The sequence below is a fragment of the Callionymus lyra genome, chromosome 1 (genome assembly GCF_982586985.1).
Source record: "Callionymus lyra chromosome 1, fCalLyr1.hap1.1, whole genome shotgun sequence".
Classification (NCBI taxonomy): domain Eukaryota; kingdom Metazoa; phylum Chordata; class Actinopteri; order Syngnathiformes; family Callionymidae; genus Callionymus; species Callionymus lyra.
This window is the reverse complement of record NC_141818.1, coordinates 12,928,870-12,948,327: the sequence shown is the minus strand read 5'-3', so window position 1 is coordinate 12,948,327 and position 19,458 is coordinate 12,928,870. Positions and strand designations below refer to the sequence as shown.

General features: G+C 35.9%; 1 protein-coding gene across 2 annotated transcripts in view; it reads left to right on the top strand.

Moving 5' to 3' along the window:
* The window catches only part of edil3a (EGF like and discoidin domains 3a), a 125,904-nt gene that overhangs the window by 21,773 nt on the left and 84,673 nt on the right, over positions 1 to 19,458 (top strand). The window contains exon 2 of one of the 2 annotated variants that reach the window (XM_087794417.1): positions 10,209 to 10,238. The exons of the other annotated variant lie outside the window; for it this stretch is intronic. Within the exon in view, the coding sequence (XP_087650543.1) occupies positions 10,209 to 10,238 (30 nt within the window). The remainder of the gene's footprint in view (positions 1 to 10,208; positions 10,239 to 19,458) is intronic. 2 annotated transcript variants of the gene reach the window in all.

Sequence of the window (19,458 nt, the reverse complement as noted above, 5' to 3'; positions counted from 1 at the left end):
AAAAAAGATGAGTTTATCTCCGACTAAATATTGTACTCAATATTCTACTTCAGCTTCTACTCTCGATAATGGCTCCGAGTGCCGGCTTGTCTGGTCAGTGTTGTGTAATATCATAGAAAAGAAGGTTAGTCTCTGGGCTCAACACTGACGCTCGTTCACTGACTGAATTCACTAGAGATAAAGCCTTACATATTAATATTAACTCTGTCGACACTTTCTGGTGAGAATCCATGTTGTGACTGTAGTCGTGAAGTTCCACAATTGGTCGGATCCTTCTCTGATTATAGTGATTAAGAGGTTGTGTGTATATTATACTTGGAAAACTACAGTATATAAACAATGTTACCTTTTTATTTATATTGATTACACTTTCATCAACACCTTGATGTTAATTAATTGCATTTATATTGTTTATTATTTTATTACAATATTATTCTGGGGGCTTCGTAGTATTACTCTGCAGGCTTCATAGTATTATTATGGAGCCTTTGTAGTATTTCTCTGGAGGATTCATAGTATTACTCTGGATGCTTCTTGGTATTACTCTTGGGGCTTTGTAGTAATACTCTGGAGGCTTCGTACTAATACTCTTGAGGCTTCATAGTATTAATCTGGGGGCTTTGTAGTATTACTCCTGAGGCTTCATAGTATTACTCTCGGGGCTTTGTAGTATTACTCTGGAGGCTTCGTAGTATTACTCTGTGGGTTTCATAGTATTACTCTGGAGGCTGTGTATTATTACTCTGGGGCCTACTTAATATTACTACGTGAGACAACTGACTGTGGAGCCTCTCGGAGTAATACTACGAAGGATCCTGGAAGAGTTTTACAGGGCCTAGTGGAGTAATGATACAACGCCACCAGAGTAATACTATAAAAGCCTGGAAGAGTAAAATTGCAAAGCCTTGCAGGGTAATACTAGGAAGTCATGTAGAGTAGTACTATGAGGCCCCCAAAGTAATACTACAAATCCTAGTAAAGTTATACTATGAATCCTCACAGAGTAATACTATGACACCCCACAGAGTTACACCACGAAGCCCTGCGAGTAATAATACAAAGTCTTACATAGTAATACTAGAAATCCTTGCAGAGAAATACTAAAAAAAACTTGCAGAGAGATACTAGGTAGCCATGCATAGTGTGCATGTAGTACTACCAGGCCCCCAAAGTAATATGACGAAGCCCCATAATCTACATTTATTCTTTTTTGTGAGGTTTGTGCTGACGACAGTTTATAATAAAAAGAATGAAATAAAAATATATGAAATAAGAATCATAACATAAAAGTGAGAATATAAAAAAATCCGGGCTGGATTGTTTTTTGTTTTTCCTCTTAAAAAATGCACTTCTCTTCTCCTCTACCTTCATATCAAGCGACAAAAGCAAAGGGAACATGAACTCTGCAACAAAAGTTTTTCTGCTTGAGATTCACGACAAGAGACAGCTGACAAGACGCAAACCGGATTTGTCAGCCCCAGAGAGTGGCGTCTGGTCTGGAGCATTAGCAGTGACAGCTGACTGTCACTCGCGGTGCAGCGCTGCTAAACGGGAATACATTCCATTACTGGACTTCCTTTTTTTTTTTTTTTTATAAATGGGAGGAAGTGATGAGATTAACAGATACTGAGACAGAAGAAGCTCAGTGTCATCCTTGCTTTGCGATCATTGATGGCTTTATCAGTTTCCGACAATTTATTAAGTATAGGAAGAAACAGACCGCACGACTCTTTGAGTGACGGGACCCGCAATGTGTGATAATAACCATCGAGTTTGTTGGTGGCTGACAAAAAAGACTGTGGTGAAGCCTTCATGTGAGGAGTTTGTTTGTTCTTCCAGGGATGGCTTTCTACCAGACACTCCTGTTTCCTCCCACCTCCTAAAAACCAACAAAGGTTAATTGAAGTTGTCAGGTTGGTCAGGGAGTGCGTTTGAGGTGTTGTCTTTATTTCTACGGTTTGTGTTGTGGTGGACTGGTCCCAAGTATAATTCTTTCCTTATAACCTGGAGAAGGTAAAGAATTCAACTACAAGAGCACTAACACACAACATACCTCTGCAGAGGAGTTCATCAAAGCTATCACCATTCTACCACTTTACCTTACGATAAAACTGACGGCAAATTCTTTGTTTTTTCAAGTCGAGTTTTACCATTTTAGTTTAGTTTTGAGCAAAAAGTTTGTGTCATCTGTAAGTCCAAATGAAACTAAAGAACTTATCTTCGAAACGTTCAAATATCTAAGGATCTATTTGGAGTTTTTAGTGTCATTTCAAAGTTGTATCATCCCTTATATACAGAATATTTTTACGGATGATTAAAATGAGGGTTATCCCTTGTGTTATCTCAGGGTCAAGGTGAACCGGAGCCGCGAAACAAATGCATTTGTGGTATCCCTTGGTGTTGCCTTTTGGTCAATGTGAGGTCAGGCCAGCGGGTCACCTTGACCCGGAGATTACACAAGGGTTAAGATTAAACTAACAAGGTAACATTACCCTACAGCCAAAATATGAGTTAGAAAAGAAACAAGTGTGATTAAAGATTGTATAGATAGCATATCAACATTATGTTAAATATCCTTTTGAAAATGGAAGCTGTGAAAACTAAACCAAATTTAGTTAAGAAAGAGCAGGCATTGCAGTAATTTTCTAGTCACATCTGCAGCATAATTTCTTTTTTTTGGAGTGAAACTGCATAAAAGTGATGGATAATTGAGCTAAATTTTCATCATTGAAGTGAAGTGCACAGCACAACAAACAGTTAAATCCTAGATTATGTTGAATTAACCTTCATGGCCCTAGAGTGATGCACCAGATGGTTTTTGTCAGTGAACCATCTGGGATGCTGTCAAAAAAAAAAGAGAAAACAATTTGGAAGAAGGTTGTTGTAAAGAAAAACGATAGCGCCTGTTTAAATGTGTTTGTTGACTGGTTAGTGGTGGGAAGAGACGCCAATTTGAAGTTTAGAGTTTGAGATAATTGGCGGACCATAATGCAACGCTTAATGATTTTTGAGTACCTTTTAAAGTCTTGTTATCTTTGTAACAAAACTATAAAAAATGGTGTTTAATTTGTTGGTTTGTATTTTAATATGTTTTATTTCTTGGCTGGCATGATTTGAAGTAAAAAAAAAAACAATTAAGAAAAGAAAACATAAAAGTCCACATAAAATAAACCAACACAAGCCAATAAAACATTTATAAACCCATTTATAAAAAAGGAAATTGAAAAAAAGTATATTCTCTTTTAAATATAATCTCAATATTCACTCAAATTGTTTTAGGGGAAAGAAATATTCACACCAAAGACAAATGAAGTAATAAAGGAAAATAAAATCCTAAACAAAGAACTTAAGAAAGTTTATTTAGAGTTAATAAAGTAATACATATGAAATACAATCGTTATTTGTCAGAAACATTCTCTACATGCTCTACTTTGACCTCATTAGAGTCTCAACAAACTGTATCTTACACGTCAAAGGCCTGTGACGGGTAAGATACAGGCCTCCTTTGCTAATGTCTAATGTAAGCAATTCTAGTTTTCTACCTCATTTGTTTATTTCTCTGCACAAATGCCTCCCATCACACATGAAAGCCCGATGTGTCAGGAGAGACCAAAGAAACTCCCAACATAAATCTAGCTGACAAAACATCCATCAGCCTGTAATCATGGTCTACATATTTTGATTTATCGGCTATATTTTGATATACTGTGCTAACTAGCTGCCATTCTTTTTGAATCCAGGGTTCAAGTTTACTGCCTTTTTTTATGTATTTTTTGACAGTAATGTGTGGGTGTCTCCTCATTAGCTGCTGTTCCATTGATACAATTTGGACAGATGGAGGTGGAGAACAGGCTCTGGGCTCGGATAAAGTACGTTATGACTCAAGCAGGTAATGAGTAGTCTAGGTTGTGAGACCGTCAATTTGAAACCGCTGTGCCTGACAGCTTTAGAATCAGTGGTGCACTGCAGATGCTAACTGGATTATGCTCGGACTCGGGGTGTTTGATTAGTGATGTCTATTCGGTTCCACTAAGTCTATGACGGAGATCGATTAGTGCTTCTTAGTAGTCCCTCTAAGGCAGGGGTAGGCAACCTGGTCCAGAAAGAGCCGCAGTGGCTGCAGGTTTTTGTTCCAACCGATCAAGCATATACATTTTAACCAATGAGGTTTCAGCTGAACAAGCAACACCAGACTGAAATCAACTGATTATACTCTTAAGACACCTGATTGGTCAAAATGTGTCCTCTTGAATGGTTGGAACGAAAACCTGCACCCACTGCGGCTCTTTCTGGACCAGGTTGCCTACCCCTGCTCTAAGGGTTATGGCTGTACCGATATACTCATCATTAATATGATGTATTCAGCTCACGATACGATTCCAAACAGTTTATTCAGCTCCAGGTATGATTCGGTACCATTTATTCAGCCCACAATATGATATCACACGGTATTTTCATCCTAAGATATGATTTGATGTTGTATGTTAAACTCACAATATGAGTCAGGAAAGTATATTAATGATATTCATGATATGATTCAATACGTTATATTCAGCTCACGATACAATTCGATAATGTGTATTCAGCTCATGATTCAATACGTCTTATTCAGCTAATGATACGATTCGATCTGGTTTATTAGGCTTACAATTCGATTTGATACGGTATATTCAACTTTCGATATGATTGCATGATGTATATTCAGCTCACGATTCAATACAGTATATTCAGTTTATGAAATGATTCAAAACGCTGTATGTTTAGCTTACAAAACAATTCAGTACTGTATATTTAGCTTACGAAAGGATTCAATACAGTATATTTAGCTTACGAAAAGATTAAACACGGTTTATTTAGCTTACAAAACGATTCAATATGGTATATTGAACTTATAATACGATTCAATATGGTATATTTAGCCTACAAGATTTTTCAAAACAATTTATTTAGCTTACGAAACGATTAAAAACGGTTTATTTAACTAACGAAACGATTCAATATGGTAAATTTAACTTATAATAAGATTCAATAGGGTATATTTAGCTTACGAGATGTTTCAAAACAATTTATTTAGCTTAAGAAACGATTCAATACTGTATATTTAGCTTACGAAAAGATAAAAAACGGTTTATTTAGCTTACAAACTATTCAATATGGTATATTTAACCTATAATAAGATTCAATAGGGTATATTTAGCTTACGAGATGTTCCACACAATTTATTTAGCTTACGAAACGATTCAATACTGTATATTTAGCTTACGAAAAGATAAAAAACGTTTTATTTAGCTTACAAACTATTCAAAACTGTATATTTAGCTTACGAAAAGATTCAATACAGTATATTTAGCTTACAAACGATTCAAAATGGTTTATTTAACTTACAATACGATTCAAAAGGTTTAGTTAGCTTACAATACAATTCAATACAATATATTGAACTCACGGTACGATTCCATACGACATATTTCATTCATTCAATTGCTATCCCAGTATCATAGGGCGAGAGCTAGTGGACACCCTGGACAGGACGCCAGTCTGTTGCAGGGCACACAAAGACAGACAACCATTCCAACACATTTCAATACACACATAATTCTCTGAACCATTTTAGGGTACAATGGATTTTATTGATTGTTCCACTCTCTTTTGGTTGATTTAATAAAACTGAAAGCCAATAACAGCTTTAAAAGCAGCTGGAGTCAACTGTGTCCTCTGGTCCTCAGTCATCGCCCGGGTTTTTGCGGGACAACACCAAAATGAACAAACACTGTGAATATTTTCCTGTTATCTGTGAATTAAAAATGTATAGTGCTGTTAAATATTGATAAAGTGAACAATTTATTTATATATATATATATATATATATATATATATATATATATATATATATACATATATATATACATATATATATATATATATATATATATATATATATATATACATATATATACATATATACATATATATATATATATATATACATATATATATATATATACATATATATATATACATATATATATATATATATATATATATATATATATATATATATATATATATATATATATATACATATATATATACATATATATATACATATATATACATATTGGTGTATCTACTAAGGGCCAGATTTCATGAGGCATTAAGCAATTTTCAAACTTGCTTTACAAACTTCTAGTACCCGGGGTTAGCTCGAGTCTAAATGTATTTTAATCACATCAAGAACCTCCACCAGTTCGTGTATCTCTTACACATTCCTGCCCCCATTTCGGAGAGACAGCTAGCCAGGTGACCGCGGCTCTGAGTCGTCGGCGGCGGCGGCAGCTCTATCTGCTCCCAGCACCTTGGGGTTCTATCAGCCTGCTGCTGGACAGGTTGGCTGCTTCCCATTTAGATTATGGCCGGTTATTACTGCCCTTGGCTGTCAGTCAGATTAAACCAATATGTCCGGGGATGGCTTATCATGCTGGAGAGGACCTTCTCCTCCGGAAGAAGAGAGGCCATTTTAATAAGTCATCCAAAGCCTTCCATGTTTTACAACTTTATTAGTTTGGACTTTAAATAAGTCCATATTACAGATTTCTCCCATTTAGCTTATGTTTGTTTCCCGGTTTACTTACTAGTCTCTCCAGGTACACGTGAGTGGGCTTGAAACTTGACTAATGTCTTACATAAGCTCATTTGTAGCTTGTTGGCTTCACATCTGAAGTACTCGTGTTGCTAAATAATGCAGATTAAGTTGGGCCTTTGAAGTTCTTTGATTTGCTGCAGCTCCGGGCTTTAAAACAAACAACACAAACGGTTGCTCTGCCACCGGTTGATGATAGACATTAAAAGACATTATTTGCTACCGCTGTTGACTCCTTCTCCGTCCTCGTGCTCGCCTTTTTTCCTTTGCTCCTCACTTTATTCATGGATTTACTTATGTTTATATTTGTACAGTCAGTGTTTTCTAAGTATAACCACTATATTACTTAGGTCAGCACTCAACCTGTCATGCGGTCCAGTTTGATTTATGCACTTCTGGAAATTCATTAAACTGTCCTTAGGAACTTATATTACTGTCCATGGAAACATGAATTGTTGCTACACCACTTGTTTACTGTCCTTGTTTGATGTACTTGTTTATACCATTACGAGATATGGAGCAAAACACTTGCAGCTACTGTAATGACACTTAGGTGAAAGTGAAAACAGCTACTTGTGCGTTCATTTACTCGCAGATGCACACAACTGTGTGACTGAAGATTCGGTGTTTCAACCCACGCCGGTTGTGTGAACATCTTTTTTCTTTCTTCTGAGAATTTTTTTCTTTTAAGTGCAACTTGCAAGTGTTTCTTAAGTAGGTCTTTGACCTCTATTGTATTCATCAGCAAGTTTTTGTTGTACAAAACTATCTTTTTATTGAAATATTTACATTAGAAAATGTGCTTTAGCCACGTCCACTGAAAATGCTTAGTCTTTCTGAAGATCAAATCTTGTTTACGCTAACCACGCCCACTCCGCTGTGATTGGTCAAACATTGAGCTTTTTCATGACGTTGTCATTCATCTTGAAGTCTCCATCTCCAAAGGACTCGTTGTATAAACAAAGCGGGCGTGATTACAGCTGGCTGGAAGAGGAGTGAAGACCATTTTTACGTCATAATGGAGTCAGCTCTCGTAACCTCTTGTTCGCTGAGATTTATATACGAGAGTAATAACTTCAAAACATCGTCACCAAGCTGTGCCTATTAGCAACACGTTTGAAAAGTATTCAAGGAATTGGTTGCACAAAAACTGCCGTTTTTTTTAAGTCAGTTTTTGCCAAAGGTGTGTGTAAATGTCTCACTTAGTATGCTACACTAACGGATTTCAGTCTCTTGAATCTGTGACTTGTTTTTCTTGGCTAGGACACGATCATGTTTGACAGTTGGGGCATCCAGAGTCGAAGAAAGCAGTGAGGCCTTAAGACTGAAGTGCTTTTTCTATTTTATAGCTACTTGGTTTTTCGCCATGTCGTCAAAACTAAAAAATTGTACTGATCCTCATCCCGACTGCTTTAGATTTAGGTTACAAACCTGTTCCAGCTGTGTTTGATTATGACATGTTGAATCACGCTTTAGTCTATTATTTCGTCACCAACTGTCATTGAAGTTTAGCTTTACACACCAGTGGTGTCACACCTGTTTTTTGACAACAACAGTATCACAAAACATACAATTACAAAGAGAGTAAAACCACAGTTAGTTCAGTGAAGAACGTCTTGTTATTCTTTCTCATGGGAAAATGCAAAGAAAGCATCTAATGTTAAACATGTTTTTTTTTTCCAGTTCAGATCAAGTTACCTTTTAATTTAAACGTTCAACACGGTGTTTTTTTTATGTATTTATTGTATTATTATTAAGCTTCACCAGTGACAAAGAGACAGAAATAAATACAATCTATTGTCTAACAACAGTTTTTCATCAATACTAAGTTCAAGCTCTTAGTTGTTGTTCTGGTACATTCAAAATTAATGTAAGTAAATTATCATTTAAGTCGTATTATTGTATTCATTATTTGAAATTTCATCAAGAACATCACTGCGTTCTATTTGTACTTTTATTCCTGCCTTTTTGGTGTCATCGAACACATTAATATTTCCTTAAGCGTTATTATATTAAACATCATTGTTATGACGATGAGAATATTTAATATGTAAAGATCCAGATTAGTTGACATGTGAGACACACGCCAAGTTCACATCACAACCAATATGTGTTGGAAATTAAGTAAAAGTTCACAATGTTTTACTTAAGTCTAAATATGATTTTATCCTTAAGTGTAAAAAAAAGCTAAAAAAAAAATCAATTGTGAATTGCATAAAATTGAAACAAAGTAACAAACAAATAATAATAAATTAAAACAAATAGATCTCAGTCATCACAGCAACTATTTTTCTCTTTTTTAACTAAACTTTGCAAACAATTCTAACTTTAAACAACATTTACTCAGTGTTGGACATCAAACGTGCACCTATGAGAGGTTTAAAAAAAAAAAAAAAACAATACAAGCTGTGATATAATGAGTCATACTTAGAAACTAAACTGAAAAGCAATAAATAACAGAGCATATAAAGAAAGGTTTTTACCTTTTTAACTCAATTTGTGATCATTTGATAGCATTATTTTTTATTAAAATAGCAGTTTTAACATGTTTTTTCAAGTGTTTTTAATAGTTATAGTCTTGCTCAATGGAACTATGCAGCAGTTTAAACACATTGTTATAAAACCCTATTTTAGAAAATCATTTTCATTTTATCCTCTTTTTTTTATTTTTAGAGCCGAACCCCACTTGCACAACGTCTATCCCTCCTTCTTTGTCCTTCACTTTCAAGGACGGAAGAGAAAAAATGTCAGAAAATCCATCCTGCAGTGGTCGAGAGTTAAGATTAGAATTTTAAGTTGATTAGTTTCGGGGCGATGGATTTATCGCTTCATTTCATGTCTGTGTCTGTAACCGAAACTTGCGTTCTGCATTCGCGATTAGTATTCAAGTGTTGTAAACATGGAGATGACATTGAATCATGCGTTCATTAGACGCTCGTGCTCATTATTGGGCTGTATCATTAGCTTTTGATGAGTAATAGGCTTGTTTATTTTTTCTTTTTTTTTTTAATTAGGCTTGTATGAGCGACTGTTGTTTATCCACACCGAACATTGGATCATTTATTCTAATGGTCCTCGTGCCAGACGAGGATTAACGCAGTCAACGACGACCGTCCGTGTCCATCCGACGCCCTTGCTTGCTCCTCTGCATCCAACTTCTTGGCTTAATTTTTTTGCAGAGAGCAAATTCATGAGCCATGATGGAGATGGAGAGGTGCCGTAATGAAGGTGGACAGGCCAAATCACGGCTGGATTCCAGCCGAGGAGTCTGGGATTCTGCACGCGTGTTTGCCACTGGGACTAATCCTACTCTGGTCCAGAACGATGAACACGTATTAGTCAAAGGCCACCGACCAGGACAGTGCCATGTATCAGCGTAGTAAAAAAAAAGGGGTGTTTCAGAAGTGAGGATTCTGTGATCTACAGGTAGCAGATGTGGCAGCCCAATTAAGTGTTGAATGGTGTTCATCGTCACGGAACACGTGTGCGAGTTGAGGTCAAGCTAACGTGGTTTTTTCTTTTCTTTTTTTTTTCCCCCTCCTCTTTTTTTCCTTGTGATCGTCAACAGCGGCAGATGGTGAGCATCCAACGGCAGCAGGTGGGGAATCTTTATGCTTCGTAAACTGATTGTACATTCATTTCCGTCTCCATGTGTGTTTGGGAAGAGAAAAAAACAAAAAACATTGGAACTCAATTTTCTGAATTGTTCCGCTGATCATGGCAGCGGCGCGCCTCGTTACAGGTGGTCTCATTTTGAAAACGTGAAGAAATTACTCCAGCGAAGAATATAAAAAGACTTCAAAGAACTAAGCAATGTACAAACAATTTACATTTACATGGTCAACAATAAAATATACAGCAATTAGCTGGAGCGTCATTAATAATAACATGAATGCAGTTAAATAAGTAACACCAAGTTCAAACACATGACACGCATAAATGGTCACGTGACGAAGGTAATATAAATAAGATGATATAAGAAATAATCGTCAACTGATACAAGTGAATGATTACGCGACAAAGATAATTTTCATATGGCGTAGTCAAAATAATCAAATAAACGATCACATGACACACGTAGTGTTCACATGACACAAGTATGATCACATGACAAAAAACGTTCACATGGCATACATATATTATCAAATAAATGATCCTATGACACACATATTTGTACTACATACATGATGTTAACATGACACAAATAATGTTCACATGACACAATAATGATCACATGACAAAAACTGTTCACATGGCATACATACATTATCAAATAAATGATCCTATGACACACATATTTGCACTACATACATGATGTTAAGATGACACAGATAATGTTCACATGACACAATAATGATCACATGACAAAAACTGTTCACATGGCATACATACATTATCAAATAAATGATCCTATGACACACATATTTGCACTACATACATGATGTTACCATGACAAACATAACGTTCACATGACACAAGTATGATCACATGACAAAAAACTGTTCACATGGCATACATACATTATCAAATCAATTATCATGACTCACTACATACATGATGTTATCATGACACAAAGTATTCACAAGTTTGACGTAAATAAATAATAACATGACCCAGAAATTATCACATGAAAAACACAATATTTAGATGGAATAGATAAACAATAAAATGAATGATCATATGACACACAACATGTTTACATGATATTGATAACATGACACAGATTAATGGTCAAATGACAAAGACTATGTTCACATGATAAAATAAATGATGACATGACAGACATAATGTTGAGAGACACACAAAAATTATCACATGACAAACAATTTTCACATGGCACACATCATTTATGGTCACAGATAATGTCACACATAATATCATAATATTCACATAATGCACAATGTTCACATGGCACACAACGTTTTCACATGATGTTAATAAAGGAGAACATGACCCACAAATGATCAAATGAAAAACGCAATGTTCACACGGCTTAAATAAATGATCACACAACACGCAGTGTTGACACTGGAAACAATGTTCACATGACAAACATAATGTTCACATGACACATGTAATCAAAAAACATAGATAGAGTTGACATTCTATAACATCAATAATACATAAACACAATAACAAGTAAATAATCTGTTCCGTAAAATAAAAAAAGGAAGTAATTGTTTGATTTCTGTTGAAAATATGATGTAAAGAAAACAAACTGGTGAATGTTTCCAAACGTATGATCGTATAAAACTTGAAAATATACTGTAAACCTCTGTAAAGGACAAGATAAAAAAGAGAACTCCGAGATAAGACAAAAACACAGACGGCACAAAGGAGATTTGATTAGATTAGTTAAGAGATAACTATTGACCCAAATATGTATTTTCGGAATGCGTGCGAGGAGAAACCCCATGCAGTCAGAACGAGAATGTACCGACTCCACAAAGGAGTTTGCCTTGAGCAGCACATGATGTTCCACCACAGAGCTGTTTTTTTTCTACCCTTTGATTCTAACGTTTGTTTGAAATATGAACCCTACTTTCTGCGAAACACTTTCCCCTTCGCCTGTTTTAACACTTTGTTGTTGTCTTACGTTAAGACGTTAAGATACCCTGTCCTTTTGCTTCAGCTTCGAAGGATTTGACTTTAATCTGTATTGTGTGAATATGTGTGTGAATACGTCTGTGTCTGTGTTTTTCTGGGTCACTTTGTGGGGGTTTCACTTGTCTGAGTTCGCTGGATCTGATGGTTGAAACGCTGTGTTCACGTGTCACGGTATTGTAATTGATTTTTCATTGTATCTCCGGTTCCGACTCAAGGTCATTGTTTGACTGGCTACTGAGATTCTGGCACCACGGCGTTGAGTAAAGTGTTAACCACTTTCTGAAAAGATTTAAATAGGTCTTAATTATGAACCATTGTTTGAATTCCTGCTGTTAAAACATCTAATATTGTGTTTTTTTCAGCCTCTATCTGTGTTAATGTCAGCAGAATCATGGAGGCGAAGTTATTGTGAGATAAGAAATGGACCTAAATTAGGTGTGACTGGCGACTATTGACCTGGAACTGGACCGGGAGAGAAAATAGGACACAATGATGTGGAAAGCGGCACATTAGACCACACAACCGGTCATTAGTCACGAAAGACTTCCAGCTATTGTTTCCACAGCCGGTGTCTATTTTTCTTGATACATTTTCAAAAACTTTCCAGTCTCAAACAATTATTACATTTTTCCAACATCTGTCCGTCCGTCTGTTTGCAAAATAACCTCCACAATTAATTTTGCATTTCAATACGATTTTCATGACAATGGGACAAGAACCAGACAACGACGTTTTGGTGGATTAGCATTTGAATCAAACGGATTTGACGGATTTGTTTTGGGTTCTAGAAGTGTCGTGATGCATTCAAAGACAATTTAAAATTAACAGCTAAAAATTAAATGAATAAAATAATCTCCACGTTGCTCTGGCGCCAACATTTGTTGTCATTTATTGCTAAAAAAGATGCTCAGGAACTATGGGTGTCATTGCATTACTTTAATGATTAAGCTAACAATCTTTTTGAAGAAAAAAAAGGATGAAGATAGAATTTTAAATGTAAAAATAAAAATGTAAAGAGGTATGAGAAAATATAGATACACCAATATATCACTTTATTTTGCTTTTTGTCACAATACTGTATTGATATTCTTTAGCACTGTATACTTTTTTTTAGCTTTCAAATCAGTTTTGATTTTTAACATATAGTTTTTTTATTGAAGGTATTTGTTTATATTTTCAATTAGCATGCAAATATTCACTGCATTTTTGTGTTTCAATTAAACTTTCAGGCAATAAATAGAAGCAGTTATTAGGTCCATTATTATTCCAAAGCAAAGGGAAGCATATCCCAGTGATGACTGAGGACGAGAGGATACAGTTGACTCTAGCTGATGCTCTTGAATATTTTGGTTTAAAACCAAATGATATCAGCCTTGTGGTCCGTAAATTCTGCAACACCAAAGTCAAGTATTTGACAAAACTACAAATATATCCGTGTTCCAATAGTATTGCTATATATCGCAATATATCGTATTGTTACCCCTGTTTCGTGATACAGTATGTATCATATCACTAGATTATTGCCATTAAACACCCCTAGTTTTACATGGCAATAATCTACTTGGTGCCTTTTTCGAGATTCCACTGCTTTTAAAAACTTCTAAGGAAAATTGAATGTAAGAGATTGGAGAACAACACTTACTTCTACAAATGTGACACATATTGGATTTTGTTTTCCCTTTATTGCTTAAAAGCCGATAAAACCATTGTTAATACTTTTATTTCCAGAGTTATAATGGATCTTCTTATCGCGCACAAAAGTGTTTAAAGTGACTTTGTGTCTCGGGTATGGCTGCAAATGAAAAGAAAATGCTTCTGAAGAGGTTTACTGTGATTCTTTTGTAGTCCGTTCGTGGAGTCGTGGAGTGTATATGTTGCTTCTCGCCTGATAAAAAACTATTTTTCCTTCCGCGTTACCCCGTGTCACATTATCCAAAACCAAATCGGAGACATTAGTCCTGGACGACTGCAACATTGCTCGCAGGTTTCAACGCTGCTGATCCAACTCATCGTGTGCAGAGAAGTGTTTTAACTGGAAAATTCAATCCGGTATAATGAGTAACTGAGTGTACTCTTATTTAGAAGATAGTCAGCCGTTTTCACTTTCATCTTCTTCTTGCTTATCCGCCTGAGAGCTCACAGGGATGTCTCATAAAACCTGTCATCCATTTAGAAAGTGTTCTGTGCAGCGTGTGCTTTGATATGGGATCGTGTCTTTTTCTATCTTGGAAACATCATCTCTTCAATGTCCACACTCTCTATATGTCATGTTTTGAGTCTATTTTTAAATCACATGTATCATGTTTTCAACGTGAGGAACGCAACACAACAATGTTTTCGACACATAATCAGATCACTTTGTGCTACACTTTAACTCTCACTTCTATCCATGTTGATGTGGAAAGTGTAGAAAGTAAAACATATTTCTTTGCTTAGTGTCAGGCAGTCTACTTACCTGTCACAGCCGGTGCTTGCTGCTAACAGTATACATTTTAATGAGTCGGTGTTTACACCATCAGCCCTTCAACGATCCCTAATCTTTCCCCTGCTAAAATATAGAAAATACCCAGAGGCTTTGTTTCTCCGACGCTGACGCTTTTTTGAGTTGTATAACTTCTTACTCTATACTGGCAGACAAAACGTCTTTCATCAAAGTGAGAAAGTGACTTAAACTTCTTGTTTTATCTAAAATGAAAAGCTGTTCATGATGTTGTGCACACAGGTTGGGTAATACTTGGAATGCCTTAAAGGTCAGGTATTCTGGCGAAAGAATGTAAATTAGAGTGAATTTTGCAGATCTGTGGGTTGCATCACTGCTTTCTTCCGTCTGATTTCATAGATCACTTTCAAAGTATGCATCCATGTGTGCGAACAGACCGTTTGGTATCTGAAGTAAATTGAAGAGTCTGTTGTTTTTACTTTTACTTTTTACTTTTCAACTTTATTTGTTTGCTTGAGCAGGTTCAGAACTAGAAATGAGATTAGAGTACTTCACTGGTTTGACAATCGAAACAGACTTACCGTATTTTCTGCACTATAAGGCAAACTTAAAAGCCTTTAAATCTCTCAAAAAAACGACAGGGCACCTTATAATCCGGAGCGCCTTTTATATATATATATATAATGGTGGGTGACTTGTTTACAAACACTTTCATGACTCTGCGCCGACTGAGCCAACACGCCGTGGGCGGAATTACGCCATTGCGTCATCACGTGGTGGGATTAACAACTCATGTCATATCATGGCGGAGGGCTATGGAGTAAGATTACTGCCACCGCTTTGAGCGAGTGTGTCTTGATTGTTGTACACGCAACCCGAGTCAAACATTTGAGTGTATCTTTTAATTCTATGCGCCTTATAATCCGGTGCGCCCGATTTATGAGAACAGTTCTAAAATAGGCCATTCATTGAGGGTGCGCCTTATAATCCGGTCCGCCATATAGTGGGAAAAATACGGTAACCAGAGACGGACAGGGACATACCAAGTTACTCATGATACCCACTATAATAAAGATTTTGTTTGTACTTTGACTGATCTAAATTAATTAAATTAATTAAGTTAAAATGTTGACATATAGGTTAACAAAGGTATCATAAGAGGGAAACTATCAGGTATATAAATATTAATATAATAAAAACAAATAGCAGGGGTGTGCATTGGCAATTCCCTCACAATTCGATTTCGCTTACGATTCCTTCGATAAAGGTTCGATTGAATACTACCATGCTTTAGAATCTAGATTCTATTGCACACAACAAGGCACATTTTTCATCAGTCATGAGGTAATAAAAGCAGTCAGTTAATGACAAGATTGTATTGGCTGGTATGTGTAGTGCTGAGTACCAAACCCTTGTTCTTTAGAGGAACTGCATCGGTCGTACCGGGTATTAAAACATGCGGTGCCAAGTTGTCGTAACCAGGGGCTAATCCCATGATCAAGACTTTATGATGCTATTAACTATTTAAAGCACTTCACATTCCTCGATAATATATTACCTGGAAGGACCCAGCGTTAGCACTGTGAGTTAACAAGATGGCGGCGACGTTTGTCTGCCCACCATCAACTGATGTTTAAATCTACGTGATTATCACATGTATGAACATTACATCAAAACCTCGCAACTTTATTGACGATTGTGGTACGTTGCCGCTTCAATCACGCATTCCTCAACATTGAAATGTATCACTGACTGATGACTGTTCATCTTAATAACTTTTTTAAGCATTTGAAATGGTCTGATTATTGGGAAGATCCGAAAGGGCTAGAAAAAATGACTTATTAATTACTTTTCAAATCATAAAATCCAATGGAAACATTTTTTTTTAAATTTCTTCTCTCACAGTTGAAGTGAAGCTAAAGTTCAGCATTTAAACTTCGTTCCTACCACAGTAGCTGCCAAAATGTGACATTTAACAAAATATATGATAATGATGTGTTGACTCCTGACAAAATGATCACAAAGTCGTACTTGATGAAACAACACCCCTGCTGAGCCCATCAGAAAACTCTGGACATCTTGAGAGGTTTGCATCCTCTCAAAAAGAATAATTGCTTCCCCCCCAAAAAAAATAAATTACCATATACTGGAGTCTCTCATTTATCCAGTGGAATCAGACGTCAGATAACTTTGGAGGGTAGTTAAGTGAAGCGTGAATGCAGCTCTGACATTTCCTTGGCATTTGCCTCTGACAAGTCTCCTTTTCCATCCCTCCTGTCTTTCCCTGAGCTAGACTAATGCTGATCCTCAATGTGACCGCCACAATTTGGATATTTATTTGACATATTGTAAGTCATTTTGTTCTTGCTACTTTGGAGTCTAAGTGCATTTGTCCGACCGTCGGACGGGGATGTGCTGAAATGGCAGAGGAGCAAGGGCACAGGAGACCAGGAACTCTCTAAAAGCTCCACTGTTCTTAGCCTCCTGCTGGGATCACTGATGTAATACGGGTGCCACGGTGCCAACCTTCATCATACCAAGGGGTTGAAGAATGGGTGCAGTGACCATGAGCCCCTGAACCACTGAAGCTATCATGTAGAAAAAAAACCAAAAAAAAAACATGTTTTAAAATAGATTCGACATAATTAGGCCATGTCAGATTTCTTTGTGGTCTGGCTGACTGCACTCTCAGAGCTGCACAGCTTCCATGTAAATTTCACACTCCTCTGACTTGTGAAATATGTTCTTTTGGGGATTCTACGCTGCAAAAACAGAAATCTAAGCCGGTGTTTAAATCTTGTTTCCAGTAAAAACTGTCTGATTAGACTTTATTTGAGCCGTATAACACCTGACAAGTTTAGAGAAAACTCTTGTTTCAAGATATTTGAAGACAGAAATTGCTCTTAGAGTTAAAATAATACCATTAGGATGAGGAAAATATACACTTGTTTCGTTCCTTGAATTAAAACAATAGTCTTGTTATGTAAGAAAATCATTCTAACTACATTCACAGACTTTTAAACTTAAAACAAGTAAGCCAGGCTTCATTTTGTCTTGATGTCTTAAAACAAGAACTTTTTCTAGTCCACCTTTAAGTCAATGTTTGCTTAAAGTAAAACACCTACTTAGATTTCAGTTTTTTGCATTCAACAAATGTTAAACAAGTTGGTTAGAGAACTGGGACCTTAACTTAAAATATCTAATGTCTTAAAATGGATTAAATCTCCTTGTTAATCTAGGTTTACCATATATTTACACATACAGTATATGTATTCAATCTGATGTAATCCTTACAAAGGCTTTAGCGATAGACTAATCTCTCGATATATTCAGCTCACAATATCTTACGATACAATATATTCGGCTCAAAATATCTTACGATACAATATATTCAGCTCAAAATATGTTATGATACAGTATATTCAGCTCAAAATATCTTACTATACAATATATTCAGCTCAAAATATGTTATGATAAAGTATATTCAGCTCATGATACTATTGGTTTTATTCAGCTCACTACATGTTACGTTACGATATATTCAGCTCGAAATACGATACAATATGATATATTTAACTCATGATAATATTGGTTTTATTCAGCTCACTATATGTTACGATACTATATATTCAGCTCATGATACGTTATAATACGATATATTCAGCTCACGATATATTACGATACAATAAATATCCAGCTCAAGATATGTTATGATACGATATATTCAGCTCACAATACGTTAAAATGCGATATATTCAGCTCACAATACGTTACAATATGATATATTCAGCTCACAATACGTTACAATACGATATATTCAGCTCACAATACGTTAAAATGCGATATATTCAGCTCACAGTATGTTACAATATGATATATTCAGCTCACAATACGTTACAATACGATATATTCAGCTCACAATACGTTAAAATACGATATATTCAGCTCACAATTGGTTAAAATACGATATATTCAGCTCACAATATGTTACGATACAATATATTCAACTCACAATACATTGAAATATATTCCGCTTATGATACAATTGGATATATTTAACTCAGAATATGTTATGATACGATATATTTAGCCCACATTACTATTTGATACGAAATAAATTTCGATTAAAAAAAACATAATTTTTGCAATTGTTTTAGGAGACACACAATTTTAGTAGCATTCTGTGATTGCTCTATCCTTTTACGGTTGCTGGTGCCGGCTGTATACTATCCGCTCGTCCTCAGTTATCGCTGATATCTCGTGGAATTAAGTTGTTCCTTATGATGTGTAGGAAGTACTGACATTATACACTGCACTATATATATATATATAAACAAAATGATCACTGTTGATATCATCATATAGTGTATCAGTGTATGTATTTCTTCTCGCACTCCTCGTCCATATAGTCCACGGTTAAAGGTTAATGACCCATTTCTCTTGGATCCACACAAACCTTCACCATGAAACATCTCAAGGGTCTAATGGGTCGTGAACCCTTGATGACCCCGGTGATGTAAAGCGGTAAATGAGCTCTAGTGTAGGGACACAGTGCCCCACATTTGAATCGACTCTGTGAGACCTTTCTCTCGGATCGTAGACATTACAGTGGGATTGTTTTCTTTGAGAGGCTCAGTTCTTAATTATATTCCTCTTAAGAAGTCAAGTGTGTGTTAATACCTCATTCTTATCTGCTTCAACAACACATTGTGAAATGTAATACTCCTAAAACAAAGAAGGAAAAAGAAGTGATGTTTGAAGGAGTCAGGCG